Source organism: Dendrobates tinctorius, unplaced genomic scaffold, assembly GCF_039654945.1.
Source record: "Dendrobates tinctorius isolate UK_male_01 unplaced genomic scaffold, ASM3965494v1 ptg000097l, whole genome shotgun sequence".
Taxonomy (NCBI): domain Eukaryota; kingdom Metazoa; phylum Chordata; class Amphibia; order Anura; family Dendrobatidae; genus Dendrobates; species Dendrobates tinctorius.
The window spans coordinates 25,282,628-25,306,697 of record NW_027361765.1 but is presented as its reverse complement, the minus strand read 5'-3'; the positions used below and the strand labels follow the sequence as shown (position 1 = coordinate 25,306,697).

Here is a 24,070-nt window from a genome sequence, read left to right as displayed (position 1 = left end):
GAACAGTGTCCTACCGACTTGTTCATATGTGTGCATGTCACATGTGTTTTTAATCTTTAATAGTTTGTAACATATTGGCATGAACACTGGGTGGAAACTTGATTCCTTTCTCCAACACTTTAATCTGAGTATGAGTACATATATTTGCTGATAGATTAATAACGGAGTAATTAGACACCTCAGACAAAGCTTTGTCTAATATCTGCGGCGATGTGACTGTCTCTTGGGGTATCTTTTTTCTCCCCCTGTGCCTCTTCCCTGCCCTATGCCATCTCCGTTTTTTGACGTTGACGGTACCCCTAAATTGGGCACTCTAGCAGATGGAGGGGTAGGGGGATTAGTATCCACATCTGAGAGATGAGTAGTATCACCAGCTGTCTCCTGATCTGTAACAAACTCCACTGTTTTATTTGGAGATTGACCCTTCTTGTTCTTAAGAATAGTTTTAATTTTTCTTGGAGACTTCCAATTATAAACTTTATTTGTTTCATAATCAATACAATCACGTGAAAATTTGTTATGTTTAATACTAATAATCTTCTCCTCTTCTTTATTAATTCTATACAGCAATTTATCATTTTTGGCACTGAATTCAGGGTTCCCAGCAAAATCCTTCAGTGAATTGATATTCCGTAATGAATTTTTCCAACTCAATGACCTTATTAGTTTCCTCTTTAATGATAAGTTTCATTAGTTGCCATGAACAATCCGTAAGAATTTTATTCCATTCAGTCATAAATGACTCTGGAAAAGGATATGTTGGTATTTTCCTGATTCTTAGACCTCTAGGGATCATTGATCTATCAACATATTTTTGCAAAATAGTTGAATCCCACCAGGTCCTCAGTTTTTGTGGCATAGTTTTTTCCTGATCAAAGAAAATATTATCCAAATCTGTGACAGCTGAATAATCAGAATTAGATTTGTTGGAGAACATAGAATCCAGTTTTTTAAGTCTTTCCTCATTATTAAACAAAACCTTCGTGGTTAAATCCATGTTGAAAGAACGCATTGAAGAAAGAGGATAATCGTCCAAAATCTAACTGCACAAAGGTATTTTCAAAAGACCACACACTGACACGGAGGCACGAAAAAAACGCCAGAAGTAAATAGCAAAAAAAGAGAAAAAATTCAGCCTACCGTACATCAGTGTCCATATAGTCCTATGATATACCTATGACTAAGGACATGTAATATCTGTCTGAAACGTGTAAGTAGCCTTGCCTGTCATGGTGGCTTATTAATATGATTTTAAAACCTTCCTAATAAATGTGAGTTTTATCTTTTTTCACTAATTTTGGTGCTGGAGAGCCCCTCTTTTTTCCTTTGGATTTGGATTTATAGCGCCAGTTGAACCACACTGGACATCTCCTGGCATCAGACCTCTTATGGACTGTATGGACACTGATGTAAGGTAGGCTGAATTTATTTTTCTCTTTTTTTGCCATCTCCACCTATGCACATTTGGCAACAGCTGATTTTGGTCCCTTAAAGAGGTCTGTCAGGAGTGCAGCCATCATGGCAAAGTTTGACATGAATCTCCTCTAGTATCCCACAATTCCCACAAAGGCTCTCACTTGTTTCTTTGAGAGTGATCTCAGCCAGTTTTGGATTGAGTTCATTTCACTGATCTGGGGCTGGTGTTTCTTCTTGCCTCTACCTACTACATATACTAGGTATTTGGCCTCTTTTTTCCTTATGGCACTTTATTTGGATTTATGGAAAACCCTGCCTTCCAAAGAGCATCAAACACCACCTAGGCCTTTCACAGATAACTTCCCCAATACGGTCTTTTCTACCACCTCACAAGGTCCTTGCCTCTTGGCCAAGAACTTACTCTTCACAGTGGAAAATAGTACGAGAACTCGGTCTCCAGGGCAGAACTGCCTCACTCTGGCTGACCATTTGTAGACCCTAGCTTGAGCTTCTTGTGCCTGGAGCAGATGTCCTTTTACAATGGGAATCACCTTCGCAATCCTCTCCTGCATCTGAGCGATGTGCTTGATGATGCTCCGGTAGGGCGTGACTTAGGCTTCCCAAGTTTCCTTTGATACATCAAGGAAACCCCGCTGATGTCTGCCATACAGAATTTTGATTATTGAATAAAGAGAGCCCAGTAGAATCCTGTGGAACCTCCCAGATAGAGAACAGCCGATACGGTATGAGACAGTACCAGTCTTGACCATTCTTTTCTATTACCTTCCTAAGCATATTCTTCAACCTTTTTTTGAATCTTTCCACAAGGCAGTCCATCTGAGGATGACACACTGACATCTTCAGTTGTGTAATTTGCAGGACCTTACACAGTTCTCTCATTACTCATAAAGGGTGTTCCTTGGTCAGTCAGGATCTCCCTCGGTAACCCTGTCTGAGAAAAATGTGGACCAACTCATGGGATTTACCTTTTGCAAAGGATTTTCTTAGGGTATCGCATAACATAGTCAAGGATGACCAATATATTGATGTCCACAAGCAGATTTAACCGGGGGACTGACCAAGTACATGGCAATTCTTTAAAATGCCACTTCTATGATGGGTAATGGCACGAGGGAGCTTCAAAAGTGAAAGGTGGGGGCAGTTAACAGGTGAGTGGGACAGGTACCTGCAATACTTTAAGATTTCCTGGTGACATCTGGACCAATTGAATCTCTGCATGACTCGTTCTGAGTTTTGTCTTACCCCATATGGCCTCCCAAGACATGTGAATGGGCCACATCCAACGCCCTTCATTTATAGGGTCCTGGAACCAAAAATTGTTCCACTATGAGAGCATTAAACTGCCTCTGTACAAATCCTGGATAGACCGCACATGGATTACTGTGTACAGTTTTGGGCATCAGTGCTCAGGAAGGATATAATGGATCTAGAGCAAGTACAAAGGAGGGCAGCAAAATTAATAAAGGGGATTGGGGAACTACAATACCCAGAGAGATATATCACAAAGGTTATGTCACTGTCAGGTGACCCAATAACCAAGAGTGTCACTCATTTCATAAAATACATGTTTTATTAAACATTAATTGACAAACAACCATAAAACCATTGCCTCAAACCAACACTTATAGGAAGGAGAAACAGCAAAAGGATACCAATTCAATTATATAATGAGTCAAAATTTAAAGAAAATGACTACAGTATCCTGAATAATATAATATGCCCAACAATATACTTAGTATTTATTGATTAGATACATTATTAATAAAACTATAGAAAATTGCATGCAAAAAACCTGCATAGATGTGAATAAAATTTACTGCCTTAATGTGAATAGAATCTAACACACAATTCACACCATTGAATAACTATTCACTAAACAGCTGTTGCTGCTGCTACACTGCCATAGCCTTACACATGGCTGCAGAAAATTGCATGCAAAAACCTGCATAGATGTGAATAAAATTCACTGCCTTAATTTGAATAGAATCTAACACATAATTCACACCATTGAATGACTATTCAATAATCAGCTGTTGCTGCTGCTACACCGCCATAGCCTTACACATGGCTGCAGAAAATTGCATGCAAAAACCTGCATAGATGTGAATAAAATGTACTGCCTTAATGTGAATAGAATCTAACACATAATTCACACCATTGAATGACTATTCATTAATCAGCTGTTGCTGCTGCTACACCGCCATAGCCTTACACATGGCTGCAGAAAATTGCATGCAAAAACCTGCATAGATGTGAATAAAATGTACTGCCTTAATGTGAATAGAATCTAACACATAATTCACACCATTGAATGACTATTCATTAATCAGCTGTTGCTGCTGCTACACCGCCATAGCCTTACACATGGCTGCAGAAAATTGTATGCAAAAACCTGCATAGATGTGAATAACATTTACTGCCTTAATGTGAATAGAATCTAACACATAACTCACACCATTAATCAGCTGTTGCTGCTGCTACACCACCATAGCTTTACACATATAATATGCCCCACAATATACTTAGTATCTTTAATTAGATACAACAGGGCTAAATGGCTGTAGAAAATTGCATGCAAAAACCTGCATAGATGTGAATGAAATATACTGCCTTGATTTGAATAAAATCTAACACACAATTCACACCATTAACCCCTTCCTGACATCCGACGTACTATCCCGTCCACGGTACCCGGGCCCGTATGACCGTGGACGGGATAGTACGTCGGGCCCTTTAATGCGATACGTACTAATGTGATCGCATTAAAATTCTGACGCCATCTCACCTTACAAAAGATGGCGTCGGCATCCCGGGCTGCGATCCCGCCCCCCCCGGCATCCAGAGCGCTGTGATTGGCTGTTCAATTCTGAACAGCCAATTGCAGCGTTTCTCATTGTTTCAGCCAATCAGCTTGGCTGAAACAATGATGTCCTAGGCTGGGATCGAGTACTGATGTACTCGATCCTAGAGCCGGTGCCTGGCAACGCCAGGCACCGGCAAAAAGCACCCGGATTGGCGCGATCGCCGATCTGATCGATCACGCCAATCGCAGTGCACAGCGGCGCTCTATCGCCTGCAGGAGTTGGCTGGCGCGATCGATTAGATCGGCGATCGCGCCAACCACAGGGCACAGCTGCGGTCACCATGTGACCGCTCTGTGCCCTGCTGGTGACCTGGGCATGACCTGCCTAGTAATAGGAGCTGTGAGTTCCAATTCTAGGCAGTTGCCATGGTCACCAGGCAGATCAGGGATTGGTGGGATCGATGTAATCATTCGATCCCACCAATGACAGGTCACAGCAGCAATGTGACCTGCCCCCTGACCTGCCTCTGACCTGTCTGACCTGTCTGCAGGGGTCCTCACTCTAGCTGAGGATTCCTGCAGAGAGGTCGGACGCAGCAAGAGCTCCTGTGCTGGGTATTGTGGTGCCACAGCTTGTAGCATCACAATCCCTGCAGAAGAAAGAAGAAAGAAAACTACAACTGTAAGTGTTAATTGATCCCTGATCCCCTGCCCAATCTATCTTCACCCCCCAATCTATCTTCATCCCCCATCCCCCCTCCACCCCCCTCTTACCCCCCTTCACCCCCCTGTTGATCCCTGCCCAATCTCTCTTCATCCACCCCAATCCCCCATCTCCCTTCCCCCTATTTTTACCCCCCTCCACCCCACTTTTGCGCCACCTCCATGCGCAGCCGCCAAGCGTTGATTGGTGACGCAGTTCACAGATCAACACTCGAGCTCGCTTTTTTTTCCTTAGCCCCCTTTGCGCCACTTCCGTACACACATCCCGCAGCTGCAAAAGTTGGATAAGTGACACACGTCACTTATCCAAGCTTGTGCCTGCCGTTTTTCATTTTTTTCACCCCCCTTTGTGCCACCTAACTACAACCCTAACTGTTGATCCCTGCCCAATCTCTCTTCATCCACCCCAACCCCCCATCCCCCTTCCCCCTATTTTTACCCCCCTCCACCCCACTTTTGCGCCACCTCCGTGCGCAGCCGCCGAGCGTTGATTGGTGACGCAGTTCACAGATCAACACTCGAGCTCGCTTTTTTTTCCTTAGCCCCTCGGTACACACATCCCGCAGCTGCAAAACTTGGATAAGTGACACAGTTCACTTATCAGAGTTTGTGCCTGCCGTTTTCCTTTTTCTTTTTTTTTTCACCCCCCCCCTTGCGCCACCCCGTGCGCACATCCAGCAGCCTAGTTTTGATAAGTGACACTTATCAGCTAGGGCCTGCTGTTTTAGACATTTTTCCACAGCTTTTTCTTTACAGAAAGTTTACACCAATCACTCCTCCCCTCACGTACACATACAGTTTTCAATAAAGTGTACACCCAAGCACCATATTTACACAAAAATGTCATCAAATTCATCCCAACAGCGCTATTCAGTGGAGGAGGCATATGCTTTACTTGCCTCCGACACCAGTAGCGATTTGGATGACGATCCGACTTTTCTTATTTTTCGGATTCTTCATCCTCTTCTTCTTCCTCTTCCCCCTCCTCATCTTCCTCCTCGGGTCCTGCGGAACCGCCACGCAGACACTCCAGGACAGAAGATGAGGCAGCGCCCACCATGCCCGCAGCTGACCCAGTGCTCCCCGTATGGACCTCGCCCCCCGAAAATTACGAGCCACTGATTCCTGATTTTGTGGCAGAATCAGGAATCAAGTTTGACACCACCGGCCTCACAGAAATTGACTTTTTCAAAGTCTTTTTCTCTGAGGATTTTGTTAACCTCATGGTGGAGCAAACTAATTTGTACGCTCGTCAATTTTTGGAGCAAAACCCGCGTTCAACATTTTCAAACTGGTCTCCTGTAGACGCAGTTGAAATGACGCAATGACCCCACTGGTCCTCCATATGGGGATACTGAAGAAGCCGGAAATTCGGCAATATTGGAGTGTTGATATTTTATACAACACTCCAGTGTTCCGAATGGTCATGGCCCGGATGCGTTTTGAGGCCATCCACAAGTTTCTGCATTATACTGATAATGCAGAGTGTCCCGCACAAGATGACCCCAACTTTGACCGTCTGTTCAAAGTTCGGCCGGTCATCGAACACTTCAACAAAAAGTTTGCTGAAGTGTACATGCCCCAAAGGGACATCTGCGTGGATGAGTCCTTGGTTCACTTCAAGGGAAGGCTGCGATTCCGTCAATACCTGCCCAGTAAGAGGGCCAGGTACGGAATCAAACTCTATAAGTTGTGTGAGAGTACCTCAGGGTACATCCACAAGTTTAGAGTTTACGAAGGGAAGGACACCCGGATTGAACCCCCTGAGTGTCCTCCTTTCCTGGGAGTGAGTGGGAAAATTGTGTGGGATTTGGTGCACCCACTGCTGGATAAAGGTTATCACCTCTACACTGATAACTTTTATACCAGCATCCCACTCTACAAATCCCTCTCTGAGCGACGTACCGCAGCCTGCGGTACTGTCCGCAAAAATCAGAGAGGCCTCCCGAAGACGCTACTTGGGCAGATGCTCTGAAAAGGTGAGAGCAGAGCCCAATGTAGCGACCACCTGCTGGTGGTCAAGTACAATGACAAGAGAGATGTCCATCTCTTGACCACCATACACGATGATGGCAGTACCCTCTGCACTGTACGGGGTACCTCTACACAGGTCCGCAAACCGACATGTGTAGTGGGGTACAACAAAAACATGGGGGGAGTTGATCTCTCCGATCAACTCCTCCAACCGTACAATGCATTGAGGAAGGCCAAGGCGTGGTACAAAAAGCTGGCCATGCACATCGTCCAAATGGCTATGCTCAACGCATTCCTGCTGTCACAATGTGCATGCCCCAGCGATACGACGTACCTTCATTTCCAGGAGGTAGTGGTTAAGGCCCTGATGTTTGGCGCTCAGGAAAGAGCGGGCCCCAGTACTTCTGGTACTGAAGGTGCTCGTATTGTCCCAGGTCAGCATTTTCCGGGGGTGGTCCCGCCAACCCCAAGAAAAGTTAAGCGGCAAAAAAGGTGTCGAGTGTGTTACAAAAAAGGAATATGCGGGGCCACCACTTATCAATGCGACACCTGCCCCGAAAAACCTGGCCTGTGCATGAAGGATTGCTTCAAATTGTACCACACCTCCATGCACTACTAATTTACATTAGATTAGTTGGGGGCACATCTAGATTTGTTCTTTGGGGGTCTAGTATCCAAAATGATGTCATATGTGGGTTTTTTTCCTGTTTAGGCACATCAGGGGCACTGCAAATGGAACATGATGCCAGCAGACCATCAAAGTCTGCATTCCAAAACAACACTACTTCCCTTTCGAGCCCTGACGTGTGCCTAAACAGTTTTTTCCCACATGTGGGGTACCAGAGTACCCAGGACAATTTGGACAATGACTTTTGGGGTCCAATTTCTCCTGTTACTCTTGGGAAAATTAAAAATTGGGGACTAAATGATCATTTATGTGGGAACAAAACGGGATTTTATATTTTCACGCCTGGGCATTATAATCTTTAGTGAAACACTTGGGGGTTCAAAGTGCTCACCACACATTTAGATAAGTTCCTTAGGGGGTCTAGTTTCCAAAATGGGGTCACTTATGGGGGGTTTCTACTGTTTAGGAACATCAAGGGCTCTGCAAATGGAACATGGCGCCCGCAGACCATTCCATCAAAGTCTGCTTTCCAAAACGTCATTACTTCCCTTTCGAGCCCTGACGTGTGCCCAAACAGTAGTTTTCTCCCACATGTGGGGTATCAGGGTACTCAGGACAAATTGGACAACAACTTTTGGGGTCCAATTTCTCCTGTTACTCTTGGGAAAATTAAAAATTGGGGACTAAATGATCATGTTTGTGGAAAAAATATGATTTTTTATTTTCACGCCCGGGTGTTATAAACTTCTGTGAAGCCCTTGGGGGTTCAAAGTGGTCACCACACATCTAGATAAGTTCCTTAGGGGGTCTAGTTTCCAAAATGGGGTCACTTGTGGGGGGTTTCCACTGTTTAGGCACATCAGACGCTCGTCAAACGCGACATGGCGTCCGATCTCAATTCCAGCCAATTTTAGGTTGAAAAAGTCAAACGGGGCTCCTTCCCTTCTGAGCCCTGCCATGTGCCCAAACAGTGGTTCCCCCCCACATATTGGGTATCAGCATACTCAGGACAAATTTGACAACAACCATTGGAGTCCAATTTCTCCTGTTACCCTTGGGAAAACAAAATATTGGGGACTAAATGATCATGTTTGTGGAAAAAATATGATTTTTTATTTTCACGCCCGGGTGTTATAACCTTCTGTGAAGCCCTTGGGGGTTCAAAGTGGTCACCACACATCTAGATAAGTTCCTTAGGGGGTTTAGTTTCCAAAATGGGGTCACTTATGGGGGGTTTCCACTGTTTAGGCTCATCAGATGCTCGTCAAACGCGACATGGCGTCCGATCTCAATTCCAGCCAATTTTAGGTTGAGAAACTCAAACGGGCTCCTTCCCTTCTGAGCCCTGCCATGTGCCCAAACAGTGGTCCCCCCCCACATATTGGGTATCAGCGCACTCAGGACAAATTTGACAACAACTTTTGGGGTCCAATTTCTCCTGTTACCCTTGGGAAAATAAAAAAATTGTTGCTAAAATTTTATTTTTGTGACTAAAAAATTAAATGTTCATTTTTTCCTTCCACGTTGCTTCTGCTCCTGTGAAGCACCTGAAGGGTTAATAATCTTCTTGAATGTGGTTTTGAGTAGCTTCAGAGGTGCAGTTTTTAGAATGGTGTCACTTTTGGGTATTTTCTGCCATATAGACCCCTCAAAGTGACTTCAAATGTGAGGTGGTCCCTAAAAAAAATGGTTTTGTAAGTTTTGTTGTAAAAATTAGAAATCGCTTGTCAAATTTTAACCCTTATAACTTCCTAACAAAAAAAGTTGTTTCCCAAATTGTGCTGATGTAAAGTAGACATGTGGGAAATGTTATTTAGTAACTATTTTGTGTCACATATTTCTCTGTTTTAAGGGCATACAAATTCAAAGTTTGAAAATTGCAAAATTTTCAAAATTTTCGCCATATTTCTGTTTTTATCATAAATAAACGCAAGTTATAGCGAAAATTTTTTACCACTAAAGTGAAGTACAATATGTCACGAGAAAACAATCTCAGAATCGCCTAGATCCGTTGAAGCGTTCCAAAGTTATAACCTCATAAAGGGACAGTGGTCAGAATTGTAAAAATTGGCTCGGTCATGAACGTGCAAACCACCCTTGGGGGTGAAGGGGTTAAATAACTATTCATTAATCAGCTATTGCTGCTGCTACACCACCATAGCCTTACACATATGTGGATTCTAATCACCCACAATATGCAATATATGCAGCCATTGCTGCTACAGCGCTACCACAGCCTCTCATGTATGCAGGTTAAAATGACCCAAAGCATGAAAATAAATGTGATGAATGAATGGCCAAACACATATTACCTAAGCAGTGTGCACAGTGGAGTTAGGCATAGAGTAGGATGCTGCTTCCCCGCACCCCAACGCGCGTTTCGCCCCAGGAAGAAGCACGGGCGAAACGCGCGTTGGGGTGCGGGGAAGCAGCATCCTGCTCTATGCCTAACTCCACTGTGCACACTGCTTAGGTAATATGTGTTTGGCCATTCATTCATCACATTTATTTTCATGCTTTGGGTCATTTTAACCTGCATACATGAGAGGCTGTGGTAGCGCTGTAGCAGCAATGGCTGCATATATAGGCAAGCCCGGATGCCTGCCCCAAAGGGGCTACAGGGAGGGCGCACATGACTAAGGAGGGATGCTAGGCCTGAGGGTTAGTGAAGGGTAAGGTGTAGTGCTTTTGTGTTTGTGGGGAAGGTGTGGGTTGGAGCTATGGGGCTTATGGTGCAATGTGAGTTGGCAGGGAGTGGTCAGTAGTGCTTTGTGCTTGTGGGGAAGGTGTGGGTTGGAGCTATGGGGCTTATTGTGCAATGTGAGTTGGCAGGGAGTGGTCAGTAGTGGGATGGATATATAGGGCAGAACTGTGGGGGGATGGTCATTCCTTACCTTGCAGACGTCCGGAATCGTCAGCTCCTCACAACTGGGACTTCAGCTTGAATCTTTGGATCCAGAAGATGGAATACCTCGTGGCACAGATGAAGAGGATGATGGAGCAGCGCGGCCAGCAGTGGATGAAGGAACAGCTGCAGCGATGGTCTGGTGATGGCGACGGCGGAGAAGATGGGACCCCTCTGCCTCTGAAGCGGCAGCGGCGATCACGGCCTCCTGAGCACCTCAGCCCGGAGTTAAGTTTGCAGCGGAGGATGAGCCCCATTAGCAGACCTGTTGCAGAAGACATCGCGGGGCCGGAGCCAGAAGTCGAGAAGCAGGCAGCAAGGTAACGGGGCGGTGAGTGACGTGGCCGGCCTCCCCTCCATTTCAGATCGCGTCACACAGTGGTGACATGCACGTCGCGGCCACGTTACCCGGCGTGGTCACCTGACCCGGCGCGGTCATCGGCATCGGTGGACGGCGGTGACGTGACGCGGCAAGGAGCCCGGTGGCGAGGTGGTGTGTGACTTCACCAGCCTCATTTCCTTTCTCGCGGCGCTGGGGGGAAGCGGGCGGTGGCTCGGTCATGTGGCCACCCTTCAGCTGCCAGGGGCCACAGGTCATGTGGTCCGGCGTCGCGTTCCCCCGGCGTTGGGTGCCAGATTCAGGAGGTGTTGCCTGCGGCTGGAGCGCCAACCTCCCCCCCCGTTTGAGGCTCCGAGCCAGTGACTTTTTGCCATGCGTTCCCGGACGGACAGTCGGTCTGGGCGCTGGCGCTGCGGCCCAGGAGGGCTGCAGTCGGCGTAGATCCATGGAGAAGATCGCAGTTGCGGTGCTCGACGTGGAGGACACGTGACGGCTGTTCCGTGGGGTTCCGCGGAGTCAGCCTAGTAAGTAAGGCTCACTTAAACCTTTATTAATGTCTAGATTATATTGGTTGGGAAGGGTGTTGCTACGTATGGTTTCGGGTGTTTGTCTGGGGGTTTGGAAAGATGCGCGGCTGGTCCATGTGGACAGCGTTCGAATCTGTGAGGGAATGGTTGCTTTGTGGTCCAGGAGGCTGTTTTGTGCACTTCATGAGTGTTGGGAGGTATTTTTTAATTTCATGCTAGTTTGCTTTTATGATAGTGGGTATATCTATAGGTGACGACATCATTTTATTTTGGTTAGTATAATTGTGCTTGCATTCTCTGGGTGTTTGTGTATGACTGGTGGTGATTCCATGGCGGTTTGTGAGTAATTCAGGTGGTGATACGGATATTGGCAGAGCGGTGGTGGATAGCCATATCCATGCCAGTTTTATGGTTTATTGTTATAGGCATGGGGTCTTTGGGCTGGAGGATTATCGCCGCGCCAAGTATTTGATATTGGTTGGATGGCAGTTCACTAACGTGGTGATCTGTTTGGGTAGTGCATCGGGCGGCTTAATCTTTCACGTTACAGTGGGGTGTGTTCTATTGCTGGTCAGAGGTGAGGGGGTAGGTGGTCGAGTTTTCATTAGGGTGTGTTTTATTTATATGCCGGGTTCGGTTCTCCAATAGGGGCTTTGAGTGTACTAAGGGTTTTCATGTTCACTAGGGGCATTTTGGTTTGTTGCGGCAGACGTTCTGGTGAGGTCGAGATGCTTGGGACGGCAGATCTTTCGGGAACCTGCCTTTCTGGCAGCAATGGATGACATTTCCCCCGGGGGGGCTTGGAGTTGACCTTTTACCGGATTTGTTTTCCTGGTTAATTTCTGGGGATACGTAGATATGGCGTGGAGATGGGGTTATGGTTGGTCAATGTCCGGTTGTTGAGGTCCGTGGTTTGGTTTCTGTGTGGTAGTCGGGGATTATCTGGTATTAGGGATGGTGCAGTGCTTATTTTCTGTTCATGGTCCAACCTGGAGCTACTATCTGGTATTAGGGAAGGTGGTGTGCTTATTTCTGTTCATGGTCCAACCCTTGACTACTTTGGGTTTCTTCATGCTCAGGGCGTTGTTGCGGTTATCATGTGTTTGGATAAGTCAAAGTGTTTGATTCACCTGGGGCCCTATGTCTAAGTCAGGTTAGGTTAACGAGTACATCGTGTCAGGTCGGGGGTCGTTATTAGGTTCCCGTGTATATCGCGCTGCTGTTTTGGGGGGTTGATTTTGGTTATTGAATACGTGGGGCTACAATCCACTGGGGGTTTTTGCATGATCTGCAGTCATATGGCGTTCTTACGGTAATTTGCTGGTCGTGGCTGCCCTGGGGCAGTTTTAACAACTTTTGTACGTAAGGACTGGTGGGTTCTCACTGCGGTTCTTTAGGGTTGCCGATTGAGCTTTTGGCAGACTGTATCGGGTGGTATTTGTTACAGCCGTTGATTGTAGCTACGTAGGAGTTTATTATACAGAGTGGATAGTTTTTTGTTACAATGGGCTAGGAGGTTTATTGTGGGTGCAGCTGGTCCTGCTTTGCCTTCCGGGTATACAGCTCTCCTTAGAGTCTTTTCTTTTTGGGTGCCCCCGGATGGGGGGGCCAGGGTGAAGTGTTGCGCAAGGATGATGCAACATTTGAGTTGGGTAACCCAGCGTGTGCTTTACTGGTCTCGGGGGTCCTGGTTGGTGAACGGTTTGTTTATCCAGCGGGTGTTGTTCCATTTGTCAGGAATTCTGTATAGAGCATGAGGCAGGACATGTTGTTTCGATGGCCGTGTGAATGGTCTCCCGCGTGGGTGTAGCCCGTCCGGCAATACATGGCTATGTCATTTATTCCGCTATGCGCACTTGTCAGGACCGGCTGGTATTATGGGGACACGGTTGTGGTGCAGCGCTGCTGCGGGGGAGGTGTACTTTAGGTAGTGGGTTAGCAGGTTGCAGCTATAACATTACTTTCATTAATGTTGGGCTGGTGGTACGCTGTGGCAGGGGAAGCTAGTGCGATGTGCATTGACTTTTAATGATTCTAAGGACCTGGTAATCATCTGGGGCTGTGCTCCATTTGGGGGTGCTTTTTGCGGTGCTTTAAGGCTGAGTGGTGGACAAGCATCGGGCACCGGTGAGTGCAATGTTTTGACGGATGGCCCGGGTTTATGGTGTCTGGGGTTTTCGGGAGACGTGATGTGTGTCTGAGTTTTCCTGGACTTCAGGTGGTGTGGAGTCGCTTTTCTTTCTTTTGTGAGTAGTGTCGAATCCGCAGTTCAGCGGGGAATGGGTGCGGAGTACATCTCACTTTTGGTAAGAGGGTGGCAACAATAGTGTTGTGATTCTGGGTTCGAAGTGCACGGGTGATGCACACAATTAATTTGTTCCAGGTCGTGGTGATTACGGGGTGGATTGGTTTATGTTTTCTAGTTGGGTGGATATTTTAAGATAGATGCTATCACGCAGGGTTGACGGGACCAACAGCGTTTTGGTACTGCACGTGTGTGGTGGAGACTTGGTCGCTGGGGCATCAAGGAGTTTGATCTGAGACATCGGGCCTGAATGCTCCTGCCTGGGAGCCATGCTCGTGTTGTTGTTCATGACTATATAGTGGGGCACGTTTTTCAAGAATCTGTCGGAGGTTGGGGAACCAGTGTAGGTTCTGTTGTTACGTCTATAATGGTTGGCTTTGATTATTATCAGGTGGAGTGCAATTTTCTGCCTGGGAGCCGTGCTCATGTTGGTGTCCATAGGGGCTCCTGTTTGGAATGACTACATAGTGGGTTTTTACTGGGCACATTTTCAAGAATCTATCGGAGGTTTGGGGAACCAATGTAGGTTCTTTTGTTCATGGCAATAATGGTTGGCTTTGATTAATTATTAGGTGAAGTATAATTTTCGGAGGCGCCTGCAATGTTGCGGTCTCAACGAGGCAGAGGCGGCGGCTCAGGTTGGGGACTGGTCGCGCAGGCGGTGCATAGGATTGGACGATGCGGTTGGCTAGTTGCAGGTCTTGGGTGTTTGACGTTGTCGCAGCGGTCGGCGGAAAGGAGGGGGGTATTTGAAGTCGGTGGATTGCACAAAGAGCGGGGGGGTGAACCCAGTGCAGGAGCGGGTTACCCCTGGTGGTGCAATGGTATACTTGGTTAAGGTGGGTCCCAGCTGTGCTGGGTCACAGCGGGACATGTTAACGTGGGACCCTGCTGTGCTCGGTCACAGCGGGGCATGTTAACGTGGGTCCCTGCTGGGCTGGGTCCCAGCAGGACATTGGTTGGGCAACACTCGGCTGGGTGTCCTCGAGCCGGTGTGGTGCAGCTGAGGGCACGTGGTGGAGCTGGTGTTGCAATCATGTACAATGGGTTTTGCAACACTCGGCTGGGTGTCCTCGAGCCGTTGTGGTGCGGCTGAGGGCACGTGGTGGAGCTGGTGTTGCAATCATGTACAATGGACTCTTCATTTACCCCCCCTCCTTTTACTGGTGGTTATGTTTATGGAATATTTCTACGTTTATGGATAAAATGTTATTGCTTGTTTGGTGTTAATAAACGGGTCTGCTGTGGCCTTTTACATCCAATGTCACGCAGTCGTGTCTTATTTAAGTTAAGAAGGGGTAAGTGTGGGTTTTGGGAGGGGTCATTACAGTGAAGCCGTCAGTCAGACTTTCCTAAGTCATGCATATTGTGGGTGATTAGAATCCACATATGTGTAAGGCTATGGTGGTGTAGCAGCAGCAATAGCTGATTAATGAATAGTTATTTAATGGTGTGAATTGTGTGTTAGATTCTATTCAAATCAAGGCAGTATATTTCATTCACATCTATGCAGGTTTTTGCATGCAATTTTCTACAGCCATTTATCCCTGTTGTATCTAATTAAAGATACTAAGTATATTGTGGGGCATATTATATGTGTAAAGCTATGGTGGTGTAGCAGCAGCAACAGCTGATTAATGGTGTGAGTTATGTGTTAGATTCTATTCAAATTAAGGCAGTAAATGTTATTCACATCTATGCAGGTTTTTGCATGCAATTTTCTGCAGCCATGTGTAAGGCTATGGCGGTGTAGCAGCAGCAACAGCTGATTAATGAATAGTCATTCAATGGTGTGAATTATGTGTTAGATTCTATTCACATTAAGGCAGTACATTTTATTCACATCTATGCAGGTTTTTGCATGCAGTTTTCTGCAGCCATGTGTAAGGCTATGGTGGTGTAGCAGCAGCAACAGCTGATTAATGAATAGTCATTCAATGGTGTGAATTATGTGTTAGATTCTATTCAAATTAAGGCAGTAAATTTTATTCACATCTATGCAGGTTTTTGCATGCAATTTTCTGCAGCCATGAGTAAGGCTATGGCAGTGTAGCAGCAGCAACAGCTGTTTAATGAATAGTTATTCAATGGTGTGAATTGTGTGTTAGATTCTATTCACTTTAAGGCAGTAAATTTTATTCACATCTATGCAGGTTTTTCGCATGCGATTTTCTACAGCCATGCTATGGTGGTGTAGCAGCAGGGACAGCTGATTAATGAATAGTTATTCAATGGTGTGAATTATGTGTTAGATTCTATTCAAATTAAGGCAGTAAATTTTATTCACACTTATGCAGGTTTTTTGCATGCAATTTTCTATAGTTTTATTAAAAATGTATCTAATCAATAAATACTAAGTATATTGTTGGGCATATTATATTATTCAGGATACTGTAGTCATTTTCTTTAAATTTTGACTCATTATATAATTGAATTTGTATCCTTTTGCTGTTTCTCCTTCCTATAAGTGTTGGTTTGAGGCAATGATTTTATGGTTGTTTGTCAATTAATGTTTAATAAAACATGTATTTTATGAAATGAGTGACACTCTTGGTTATTGGGTCACCTGACAGTGACATAACCTTTGTGATATATTTGTGCATTGAGAGTGTAGCCCGCTCCTTTGAAGGATAATGGGCTGGCTATTGTGCTTACCAATACCCAGAGAGATTAGCAAAATTAGGATTATTTAATCTAGAAAAAAGATGACTGAGGGGCGATCTAATAACCATGTATAAGTATATAAGGGGACAATACAAATATCTCTCCGAGGATCTGTTTATACCAAGAAAGGTGATGGTCACAAGGGGGCATTCTCTGCATCTGGAGGAGAGAAGGTTTCTCCACCAAGATAGAAGAGGATTCTTTACTGATAGGGCAGTGAGAATCTGGAATTCCTTGCCTGAGGAGGTGGTGATGGCGAACTCAGTTGAGGGGTTTAAGAGAGGCCTGGATGTCTTCCTGGACCGTAATAATATTGTATCTTACAATTATTAGGTTCTTTAGAAGGACGTAGATCTGGGAAATTATTTTGACGAAATTTAGGCTGAACTGGATGGACAAATGTCTTTTTTCGGCCTTGCTAACTATGGTACTATGTTACTATGTTACTATCTCCTCTCTCACTTTCATAACTGTGAGGTAGCGCTGTCACTCATGGTTGGGGGACACTCGCTTGGCAGCAAATAAATCACATCCGGTACGGGTTTTCCATAAAATCATATCAGTCCGTGAGGTTTATTCACCATCATAAACCACAGCAGCAATGTACAACAGCTTAGCGTCCATTATATAGCTTCACATTACAGCATAGCGTCCATTAAGCAGGCTATTCAGCCCCAGTGTTATCTCACCCACGTCGGGGTTCCCATATGGCTGTTTCTCCAGGCTGCAGACATCCACTCACTCCTCAGGGACTCTCAGACTCTGGCTGCTATTGCACACACTGCCGCTCCACAGGCTGTTAGTGAGGAGATCCTTCTCCTCACGGGACCTTCCAAACTGGACCAATCAGGTCCCAGCATTCACCCCTTGTGACCTACCCTGGCCACCTTATATTGTCCGTAACCATGCCCATTGGGTCACATGGCTATGACCTCATCACAGGTCCTTCACACACTTACAAAGCCTTTTACTATAGGCGTTTTCAGACACACCCCTGGGTGGATTTGTAGGTAACCAGAACCCGCCCATCTCTCTAGTTACCTGAAGACTTCTCCCTTACACTTAGAAACAACACCTCAGAAATGTTATTGCTGATCACACATACACAAGTCTCCATCTCAAAGCCACCCACTTTGAGATACCTAACTATCCTTCAGGATTCTGCCACTCATCCGTTCTCTTGGGACATCCACACAGCGCCCCCTAGTGGACACAGTGGTCATTACACCACATACCCCGCCCCTCTGTTCAAACTTGTGGGGTTGAACACACAATCTTACACCAGGATCTCGAGACCGGGCACTCATTACACCTTGCCCCCCAGGTCGAGAGAACCGTCTCCATCTGTCACACGGCCTCATCTCTGCATTAGGCCTCCCCCGCCCCCAGTGGTCAAAATATCGGTCATTGTCTTTGACCCTCCAGTTGCAGTCTGTCTGCGTCATCAGACACTGTTTAGTCCCCACCCTCCTAGAGTGCGCTTCGTCACCTGACCGTTCTCCCACTGACTGGCTCTCCCGGTTGGTACGGTCATCAGTCTTAATCGGTCCTACTGTCTGGCCTGAGTCTGACTCATTCAGCGTCTCACAGGAACTGTGGTCTCTCAGCCTCGCACGGCCCGTCGAACTGCCACTTGCTGACATTCTTCGGCCACTTGCCATGTCACTACTTGGAGGAACCCTTCGGGGCCTTACATCTTGGGTTGGAGGCGGCCGCCACCTGGTATTCCGTACTTCTTTATTAATTCGCTGACGGTCCAGCCTCAACTGCTCAATTTCTTGCAGGTACCCCACTTGATACTCCACGAGCATCCGAAAGTCTCTCAGGCTCTCCATGGAGCCAACCACGTTGATGGGAATTCTACCCACTTCACTGGATACCGGGTCTTCATTATTAGGAGGGATCCTCACCCTCACCACACCGGAGATATTCACGAGGTCTTGCATCACCTTCCCGGATCTTCCAATGATTCTCCCAATCAGAGCTTTGGGTACCGGAACCACATCTTTCCGCAGACCCCTCCGATCCATAGCCTCCCTGGCTAACTCCAGGCATTGAGCAGCCTTCACATTACTCCGTCTGACCAGCTGTTTGGCATGGAGACATTGTAGATGCATCTCTTTCAGGACAGCTACCTGGTTTGCTGTATCTTCCCTGACTGATATTATCACCAACTGCCGAGTCTCAGGTGCCCAGTGCACCTTACACGCCCTGACCGCCTCTTTGAAAGCCTCATGCACACCTTCCTCAGCACAGGCTTCTTGCATGTCTTCGGGTACCTCAATTACGGATTTGAAGGTCATGGTCTTGCTCTCTTCCTGGACAGAAGACTCTGGCTTTACCATGGACACTTCCCTCACTACAGTTGACCCGACGGGGTGACTGTCTTCTTCCGTTCGTTGCTCACCAACTTCACAAGATTTTATCTCTTCACGACCCTTTGCCAAGATGGATACTGGCTGTTCTGTCCTGTTATCACTCGCGTTAAGTCTTCGGCCAACTTCCTCTCCTGCCGAAGATCTCTTACAGTTTCTTTGAGTTCTTCCACCTCTTCCCTAAGGGCCTTGTTCACACTTTGCCAGGTGGACAGGTGACCTCTGAGCTCCAAGACTTCTTTCTTGAGCTCCTCGACCCTGTGCTCGGCCATTTGTCTCAGGACTCTTTCTCGTTTAACATGTTCATCCACCTCTTCACTGAGGGCCTTATTCAGTCCTTGCCACGTTACCATGTGACCTTTGAACTCAGAGACTTCTTTCTCTAGCTCCTCTAGTCTGTGCTCCCTGTCTCTCTCAGAGCCACAGTCACACCACACAGTTTATGTCTCTTACGATACCACACAAGTCTTTGTTGGCACCACCACTGCTCCTGCTGTCACCGATCACCGGTACCACCGGCTGCTGTTCACACACAGCGGCTGGTGTCACTGCATCTCCTGCTGCGCCGTCTTCGTGGACTCGTCGATCCACCGGAAGCCGCTTGTCACCTTCGTAACCCCGCCGGGTTACCGGAAGCCGATTGTCACCTTCGTGAGCCACATCAAGCCGCTTGTCACCTTCTTGACTCCCACTGAGCCATCGCAGGCTGAGTTGAGAAAAGAAGAAAAAAAAACACCACACAAACTCTCGTGTCCTGACTGTGTGCTATTCAGGACGCTCCTGTCTCCACCTGAGACCGACCAACACACAGGGCACACCGGGTGTGATTCAAGGAGCGACCCTCCTCCCAGGGTCTCCCCACACACCGGCCTCACCAGGTCCAGGGGCTCGGCGGGTGCTCTTCAGGACATCTGTCTCCGCCTGAGACTGCCCAACACTCGCGCCTCACCTGGTCCAAGGTCACATCACGTGCTCCTGGGATCCGACTCTTCTCCCAGGGCTGACCCTCCAGGACCTTTCCTCACTGAACCCTCCAGGTACACTGTCTTCCTCACTGACCCAGGTCAGTACCACACAAACACCAGTCCATTTCTCCTGTGTTGCCCACACAGGTCCTCGGGTACCTCTTCTCCGCAGAGGCACCCTAGCAATCACCAGTCTTTCTCCTGGGGAAGCGGCCGCACTGGGCTCACCAATCCGGAGAGTGCCTTACTCACTAGGCCGCCCCACGGTTTCCAGAACCACAGCCGGACAGTGGCTTCCCCAACCATCAGCCTTCCCTCAGTGTTGCCAGCACTGCAACATGCACTTTTCGGAAACCGTTGCCCTTAGCAACTGACTTTGCAGTCCTCTTCCGTTGCTCCCAGCAACAAGGCTACAACATTGCCCGCATTTTCCACCAAATGTGAGGTAGCGCTGTCATTCATGGTTGGGGGACACTCGCTTGGCAGAAAATAAATCACATCCGGTACGGGTTTTCCATAAAACCATATCAGTCCGTGAGGTTTATTCACCATCATAAACCACAGCAGCAATGTACAACAGCTTAGTGTCCATTATATAGCTTCACATTACAGCATAGCATCCATTAAACAGGCTATTTAGCCCCAATGTTATCTCACCCACGTCAGGGTTCCCATATGGCTGTTTCTCCAGGCTGCAGACATCCATTCACTCCCCAGGAACTCTCAGACGCTGGCCGCCATTACACACACAGCCGCTCCACAGGCTGTTAGTGAGGAGATCCTTCTCCTCATGGGACCTTCCAAACTGGACCAATCAGGTCCCAGCATTCACCCCTTGTGACCTACCCTGGCCACCTTATATGGTCCGTAGCCACGTCCACTGTGTCACATGGCTATGACCTCATCACAGGTCCTTCACACATTACAAAGCCTTTTACTATAGGTGTTTTCAGACACACCCCTGGGTGGATTTGTAGGTAACCAGAACCCGCCCATCTCTCTAGTTACTTGAAGACTTCTCCCTTACACTTAGAAACAACACCTCAGCAATGATATTGCTGATCACACATACACAAATCTCCATCTCAAAGCCACTCACTTTGAGATACATAACTATCCTTCAGGATTCTGCCACTCATCCGTTCTCTTGGGACATCCACACAGCGCCCCCTAGTGGACACAGTGGTCATTACACCACATAACCCAGTGCAATAATTCCCAACTCAGCATAAAATAGGGAAACCTGGTGTCAGCCCCCAACTCCTATGCTATACCATTCATGACAGTTACACTATTAAATTTTGTTTAAATTTTTACATTAAATGCATATATTTAACATGTTTATCCATCCTGTGATTATCATAATTACACAACTTTTCTTTATTCATGTTACCATGTTGCCATGTTGAGGTGTGAGAGTATATTGATGCTGAGTTACAACCACAATTAAACCTACAACTAAGTACACAAATGTGTTGTAATTATCATTGTATTATTAAAAGCATTTTGCAATATTAATAATGACAAGTTATACATATAATTGAGAGTTTGAATGCACTGCTGCTAGCCAAATATGTGATGACAACTCATTACAACACAAAATGAAAATATTATAAACCGTTATAACTGCTGTAGTTTACTACCCAATGTTGTGATAACAATGATTTAATTAAGTGTAAGTCTAGTAAATCATTGGATGGCTAGCTTAAATATCTCTCAGCTCTCTAACTGAAGCCTATAAGCCAAAATAATGTTTGTTAAATGAGAAAATAAATTTATTAGGCCCTTTTATTATATTACGATATATCAGATATTGTTTTTTTATTTTGCTGTTTGTTGCTCTATTTCCCACTTTGTTAATGTAGATCTCATTTGCGTAAATAAAATATCCTCCTAGAAAACAATAATGGTGGTTTAATAATGAGTATTATGTTTGTGTGTTATTATTTCAGGTGGCCATATCAATCCAGCAGTTTCTTTTGCCATGTGTATGACTGGAAAACTGTCATGGGTCAAACTTCCTTTCTATATTAGTGCACAGTTCTTGGGAGCCTTCACTGGATCTGCAGCTGTTTTTGGTGTTTATTATGGTAAGTTCTGCACTGTATAATGTGTATAGCTCAAAATCTCAATTTGTTGATGTTAAAGGAAAGTGACAGTGCACGTATACGTAAGTCCAATGTAATGTTATGCGTTCAATTCAAGATGCTGAGGCAGACCACACAAGGTATGCATCACCATCATAAAAAAGAGATTAACGATTGCTATGCACAGCCAAGTACAGACTTGATGCGATTACTGTACCAATTGTGTGATCATGTTGGTGCTAAAGCCCATCTTCAAGACAGCTTGTCTTTTATCACTATCTTTTTCTACTTTAAAGTCTTTACTGATCTGAACAATCTTCATTTACCTTATTTACTTTACTTCCCATAATATGGGACAGAAAGACATAAAAGCATAAGATGAATGACAAGTGAGCTAGATTAAGCTTAACTTGGACTAGGTAATTTAATGACTAATGGAAATACCACAATATCATGATTCCCAGTCCTTATTGCTGTGATAAGACCAGTATAGTATAGTTTTAGGAAATTCTTTAGCCACAGCTCAACTATATCCATGTCATTACCATGTGAATAGCTCTGTTTATTTTAACCCCTTCGTGACCAGGCCAATTTTTAAAATTCTGACCAGTGTCACTTTATGTGGTCATAACTCTGGAATGCTTCAACAAATCCCAGTGATTTTGAGATTGTTTTTTCGTGGCACATTATAATTTATGATAGTGGTAAATTTAGATTGATATATTTTGTGCTGATTTATAAAAAATATCAGAAACTTGACAAAAATGTAAAAAAAATTGCAATTTTCAAACTTTGAATGATTATCCCTTTAATCCAGATAGTCATACCACAGAAAAACATTAATAAATATCATTTCCCTCATGCCTGCTTTACATCAGCGCCATTTTTAAAATGCCAGTTTATTTTGTTAGCCTTTTAGAAGGTTTAAAAATGTAGCAGTAATTTTTCATTTTTTCATGGAAGTTTACAAAAATTTTTTTGTGAGGGACCTATCAAAGTTTGAAGTGCCTTTAGTGGTGCTATATACTGGAAAACCCCAAACATGATACCATTTTAAAAACTGCACCCCCTGACATATTGAAAACTGCTGTCAGGTAGTTTATTAACCCTTCAGGTGACTTTCAGGAATTAATGCAAAAGTGGTATAGCCGGCATGAAAAAATGTTTGTTTTCCACCTAAATGTCACTGACTTCTGAACTGGCCGCTGTAGCCGGCAGTCTCTAAAGGGCCCTGTTATGATTGAGTCACCATAGGAGGCAAAAATAGAAATGCTAGCTAAGTCCAGAAAACCAGAGAAGCTGGCAGCTATCGGATTGCAGACCCCTGAACCTATTAACACAACTAGCAGTAGCCGTGGGGGGCTCCTACGATGCCCTAGGCCCCTCGATCGCAGCAGGAGGACTACATAGCCTAAAGACAGAAAGGGAAATCTAAACTGCCCCAGAGCAGACCCCAAAGCAAAAGGCAGCCCCCCATATATAATGACGGTGAAGCAAGAAGAAAGAACAAAACACAGACAGAAAGATAGACTGAGCAAAGATGGGGCCCACGCTAGCTTAGATAGGAAAGGACAGGAAGGCTGCTGTCTGCAATCTGTGAAAAACCCTATGAAAATAAGAGCCAACAAACTGACAGTAAAAAAGGCCCTGAAGACGCTAGGCTTCAAAAAAGCTATGTCAGTACTCAGGAATATTCTGAAGACAGAGCAACAGGCAAAAGGAGATTCAGCTCACCCCAGCAGGGAATGGCAGAATCCAGAAAAGCAAGGAAAACAAAACACTAATGCAAAAAGGCAAAGCAGAAATCTTAGCTTTAGATGAGCAGGAATCAGACTGGTTTCCTAGAAGTCCACAGAGAAATCACCCGCAGGTCAGAAGGGCGTCGGCAGCCTTATATCCAGTCATTAACTCCACTCAGCCAGTCATCATCATCAGCCCCAGGTGTTTGACAATCAGGCTCACTACCTTTCTTCACCAGAAGAGGGAGTTCCTCGGGCCTCAGTAGTGAAGGGGAAAATGAACTCACAACAGGGCCCGTTACACATAGCGATATCACTAGCAATATCGCTGTAACGTTACAGGTTTTGTGACGCAGCAGCGATATTGCTAGCGATATCACTACAAGTGATACTTACCTCCGACCGGTTCCCCCGCTGATTAACGTTGATCGCGCGAGAACGTCCTGGACCATTTCTCGTCGGGCGCTTCCTGATGGGCTTCCTGTGGCACCGACGAGCGACGTGTGGACGGGAGGACGTCAGGATCGCCTCGTCTGACAGGTAAGTAGCGACCCCTGACCGCTGCTATGTCGCTAGTGAGGTCTGCCTGTTTGGCAGC

General features: G+C 45.9%; 1 protein-coding gene across 1 annotated transcript in view; it reads left to right on the top strand.

The window, feature by feature from the left end:
• Nucleotides 1-24,070, top strand: part of AQP9 (aquaporin 9) — a 314,039-nt gene that overhangs the window by 277,347 nt on the left and 12,622 nt on the right. The window contains exon 4 of the mRNA XM_073586977.1: nt 21,599-21,736. Coding sequence (XP_073443078.1) covers nt 21,599-21,736 — 138 coding nt within the window. The remainder of the gene's footprint in view (nt 1-21,598; nt 21,737-24,070) is intronic.